At 39.8% G+C, this 5,200-nt stretch overlaps 1 protein-coding gene across 2 annotated transcripts in view; it reads right to left on the bottom strand.

Moving 5' to 3' along the window:
- Positions 1-4,628, bottom strand: part of RNF185 (ring finger protein 185) — a 7,569-nt gene extending 2,941 nt beyond the window's left edge. The window contains exons 1-4 of one of the 2 annotated variants that reach the window (XM_010285216.1): positions 4,388-4,628; positions 2,749-2,767; positions 1,980-2,092; positions 1,406-1,460 (exon numbers count right to left, since the gene is read on the bottom strand). In XM_010285216.1, the coding sequence (XP_010283518.1) occupies positions 1,406-1,460; positions 1,980-2,092; positions 2,749-2,767; positions 4,388-4,569 (369 nt within the window). In that variant the 5' untranslated portion in view covers positions 4,570-4,628. The remainder of the gene's footprint in view (positions 1-1,405; positions 1,461-1,979; positions 2,093-2,748; positions 2,768-4,387) is intronic. The other variant, XM_010285217.1, reaches the window with a different exon arrangement.
- Between the last annotated feature and the right edge of the window lie 572 nt (positions 4,629-5,200).

Raw genomic sequence — 5,200 nt, 5'->3', positions numbered from 1 at the left:
GGGACAGGAATGCAAGACATAAGGAAAGGAGGGAAAAAGGAAGAGTTACAATGCAACAACATTGATCCCTATGGGATCCAGACTAAAATATCACATCAAGTCAAAAGGTAAGTCTTCTGAATGAAGATGAATCCTACTGTATAAAAGCAGTGTACTATTTGAGAACCAACTGTATATGAATCTAACTAGTTGCATCATGTTTAAAAACTGTGGAGATCTCAAGGTCGCCATGTTCTGTAATCCAGCAAACTGCCCTCTCGTCTCAGATTTAAAACAGTGATACCAATGCTGAAAAACCCTCTGGTCTATCACCTCCAAACAGTGGGAGGACAAAGATGATTTCACTCATATAATAGAAGCCACACATTTCTGGGTTGATCCTTGATTTGAGGAGTTAGTCTTTTGACTATGACTCTTCTCAAGCGTTTTGCCATTTAACTATCAGGGACAGCAAAGCACTCTGCATGGCAGGTCCTGCACCAGTAGGAAACAGGAGGGCAGCATCACTACTGCTGTGTCTTCATACCAGATTCCTCTGACTTACAGCAGCACCAGCTAAAAGGTTCAAACAAAGTGTTGCAGCTGATTTAATAAGAAGGCATCTCCCTAGCGAGAGAGAACAAACTGAGCTCCCAGTACATTCAATACAGAAATGTTCCTTAATCACACCCAGCAGAGTTGTTTGCTTGAAGCATGAGGTATACAAATGCTCTCCAAGGACACTAGGCTGAGTTACATGGAAACATGCAATCGTTTCATCAGGTCATGCTCACTGCCATCGTGCTAAAGAACACTGTGGTCGGTCCTACTGGCTACCACATGCCTGTTCAACCTATGCCAGCTGCTGTTTACATTCACTATATGTAATCTGCTCAACAAAACCACAGATCCCCCTTCAAATTAACATGTGTCCAACAGATATCTACATTCTTTTACTTGTAATTCCATGGTACAGTAACATCCCACAGAAATGCCAGAAGCAGGTGTCAGTGCCAAAAAAGTTCACACATGGATTAAATATTTCCATGACAGGTATAGTTGGACAGAAATGTACTTCCACAAAGAATTCTCAACGCAAATTGTTCCTTGTATTTATATATGGAGAACGATCAAGTATGAAGAGCATTTCCAGTGATGCCACACAGGGCTGTTTTCATGAAGCACAGTTCACATTAGCCCATTCTTTGGGATGATAAAGAGTACTATAGGAATGGAGTTTTCTGCCACATCACAGCCATCAGTTATTCAGGAGCAACCTACTGGGGATGAGCAAGAAATGTAAGCTATGGGATCCTCACACAGGATCTCATGCTGTGTGGAGGACATGTTATGTCCTCCAGGATGAATAAATACTACTATCAATAAAAACAACTTAGCCACTTGAGCTTACTTTTTTTTCACTTACCCCTCTGTTCTCTGGTTCAGGTCTCTGTCCTTGGGGTCGTGGTGGAGTTTTCTCTCTGCAGGAAGTTGTGAAATTAGCTCAAGTGCTAATTGATACTGGCAACAGTATCTGCAGTAGCCTGGCTAATAGAACACAGAGCACGCTCTCACAGAGCCGTGCTGCAGCAGAGCTGGAGGTAGTGTGTGAGCAGGTAGACCACCCAGCTTCTGAACCTTCAGCATCGCATCACCAAATTAAGATATTGTACTTTTGAATAACAAAGTTCCATTGCAAAGGCTAGAAACTGAGGACATGAACATTTTACATAAGCTTCTCCAGTCAGATAACATTCATTGCAACTGCTAATTAACACCCTATTAAAATTAAAATAAATTTCCAGTTGAACGGGAAGTAAGGTGTGCAAACCCAGGCCCTCAAAAAGCTGGAAATATTTGGCAGAAATGTCAGTTGTATATGTCTTTTGACAAAGTATTCAAATTGTGAATCCAGCACTTCAATAGTTTCATCTTAGGACTGTAAACTAAAGTTTCATCTTTAGTTTTCACACAAAAATAGTTGTATTTATGTTCCTTACCTGGGGTCCTGTTGCCCAGTGCTACCTCTTCCATACAGAGGAATAACTTTATCTCGACTGATTCCTGCTTTGCATACAGGACACACCTGTCTGTTTGGCCTGGTCTCTAGCCACTAAAAGAAAGGAAATTATAAGAAAACTAGTAAAAAACCATGAAAACAACAACATGCAAACCTCATCTGCAGCCGGGTAGAGAGACTTTAGCAATTTCTCAGAAAGGCATGGAGCAAAACATTTTAATACGCTCCAAGTACTCTCCAAAGTGGAGTTGGCATTTTGGCTATTGTTCTGGTATGATCCACTTGCTGACATGTACACATTCAGAACTGCACTGGAGTAAAATATGAAGAAATAAATAGTACCAACATCCTGCATAGGCCAAGGGGTAGTGTAGATACCCTCCTTTCATCTATCTTTTCTATAATGGTACCACAACGTAAAACGCATTTGCATATGCAAAGAGAAGTACACGCAGCACTTAAGCCTGCAAACTAAACACCTGTGAGCTGCCTACAGTAATTCTCCTAGCAAAACTGGGACTACTCAGTGTTTAAGAAACAAAAGTGGGAGGCAAGTGGAACACAATCTAGTTTTCTTTTTGCTGAAAGAGCAGATTGCAAGGTGTTGCGCGTGAAGTTGCACTAGCAGGTTGTGATTGCCCTGGAGAGAAAGAAGTACATTTGAAAAAAGGGGGATACTCCAGAGAACCAAGGGCTTTATTGAGTAACAGAAGCTGATGAAAGACAAAGTAAAAGGAAACCTGTCTTACCTGGTGTAAACAAGGCCAACTGTGAGCATTCCCAGGACAATTTGTTCACAAAGCAGAAAAAGAGGGGAAAATAGAATTAGTTACTGACAACCCGATCCGGCAAATGTATTAAGTGTACCACGGATAGCACAGCTTGGAGACAACAGCATCCTGGAATCCAGCTGGGCCAGTTCCATAACCTCCCATTAAAATAATTTCTGAAAGCACAGCCCAAGACTGATCTTCACTGGTCTTTTCAGGTTATGCAATCTAACTAAGTTGCTAACGTGACTCTCTGCATATCACCTTTGATTCCTGCATCCTCATCCACACCAAAGGCCCATACAGAGGCTTAATTAATCTTAGTGTTTACTGTACAGATTTTCTCTTCTGATACCATGAAAAGATATCCCCAAGCTAAGATGCAAATGAGGAAGATGTCAGTAATGAGACTTCAGGATGTTAAAAGAAGTCACACAAGGGACATTGGACACATTCACAGAACCATGGAATAATTCAAGCTGGACAGTACCTCAGGTGGCCTCTAGTCCAACATGATGCTCAGAGCAGGGTCACCTATTGGGATCATACCCAGTTGTTCAGGGCAGAGAAATTTCCATTATAAAGAACTACTCTTAAGAGTAAATTAATACAGTAACTTAAAAAAGGCCAAAGACAAACAAGCAGGCTATGAAATAAAACTGCTAAGCAGCCATCTGCTTTCAAAGTGATCTTAACACTATTCAGATAAGATACGTGCTTTTTTTTTTTTAAGGTTCCATTCCTCCAAATCCTTTTGTGCAATAATTTAATCTAATTTTATCTTAACATGCCATCAGCAAGTCATTTTCCATCTCCTAGAATAAAAATCTGGATTTTCAGATGTTACATACATTTACACAGAAGATAAATGCTCTTTTAGGCCTCTTTTTATTAAAGAGCATAATTTAGCCTACTGTGTAAAATAAACCTACCCGCCCCGCAACAACCATTTGCCTATGTCAATCCGTACTAACTTCTTAACATTCAAGAAAGAGTACATTCTAAACGAAGTTACCCAAATAAGAAATGCGGCATGCTTATTTGTGTGACACATTCCCAAGTTAGATCAAAAAGTGGAAAAGTTAGTATTACAACTGCAATACCACAGGAAAAGAGAAATAGCCCACATGTAAAAGCTTGTTACCTTAATTTTTTGTTTGTTTCAAAGGAAAAAAGTGCAAGCTTGTAGAAAGTATGAAAACTACAATTTGGCCTCCAGAACCTAGTTTCAGATGCAGGCTTAGGTATGCACAGGTTAGAAAGGAATTTAGGTCTGAACAAGGTATCTATGCTAGACCAGACAGCACAAATGAAATAACACACATAACCAAGCAGTATCAACGAACACTGAACTGTCTATGTGGGGCTGCTTGTTTGTTTGCTTTCACAAAAATAATCCAGAATTATAGGAAGTTTAAGACACAAGAAACCCACTCCCTGGAACATGAGCAAAGAAAAAACAGTTGAGGAACAAATCCAAACTGCTCCTAAACCAAAGTCCTTCCTCATTTTATACAAGACATATTTATCTAGAATTATAAAAATCATAGGCTTTTATGTGATCAGAGAGATCACATACAGAAATGTGTTTTAATCTGTTGCAGGCTTGAGTACTTACCAGAAGAGATGTCCACACAAGCTGATAACTGCATCCTTGGCAGTGTCTAAACAGATGTTACATTCAAAAGTGTTGTCCTGATTAGTATTGTCCCCAGCACCATTACTGCTACTGCTGCCACTGGTCCCTCCAGTACTGGAGTTCTTTGTTGATGTAGAAGTCGTGGGTCCTTTGCTTGCCATCCTCAAGAGCTACCCAGACACAAGGTCAAGAAAATTTTCCTGTTGGAATCCTAGCAGTGAGAAAGGGAAAACAAACAAACAACTTCTTGGCATTATAACACTGCATTCTTGTCCTGTTCCAAACTGGTAGCGACCTAAGAAGCACTTGAATCCTATTGTTGATGGTTTTAGTTTAACATAGCCAAGAGGGATCTTTTTTTAGAAACTAAGCTACTTTAAAGTCCTGTCGTATGACCTGATTGACATGTGACCTGTATTTTCAAGTTATCAATAAGCAACTGAGATCCACAGCCAAAACAAAACCATTGTATTTTCTCATAAAAGCCATCTGCTGTGAGAAGCATGAGCTCACCTAGTCATACAAGCTCTTCCAAAAACTCAATGCAAGTTATAACTGAGTGCAGTCTGAAATAGGATTTAATCATGAAGCAATTCACCATTTGGACAGACTGGCTTAATGCATAGTTTTAAGTTCGATGTTCATTAGTTTGGCATATTAATGATAATAATGGCAAGCAAAGATGGCTTACTACTTGATTTGTCTCATCAGCAGTACATTGCTGCTATCGCAGCAGTGTGGTGATATGACTATCAAACATTTCTAGTACTTTCAAACTAGCAAACATTTCTA

This window comes from Phaethon lepturus, unplaced genomic scaffold (assembly GCF_000687285.1).
Source record: "Phaethon lepturus isolate BGI_N335 unplaced genomic scaffold, ASM68728v1 scaffold53114, whole genome shotgun sequence".
NCBI lineage: Eukaryota > Metazoa > Chordata > Aves > Phaethontiformes > Phaethontidae > Phaethon > Phaethon lepturus.
Note: the sequence above shows the minus strand (reverse complement) of the source record. Positions and strands in the feature narration are given on the sequence as shown.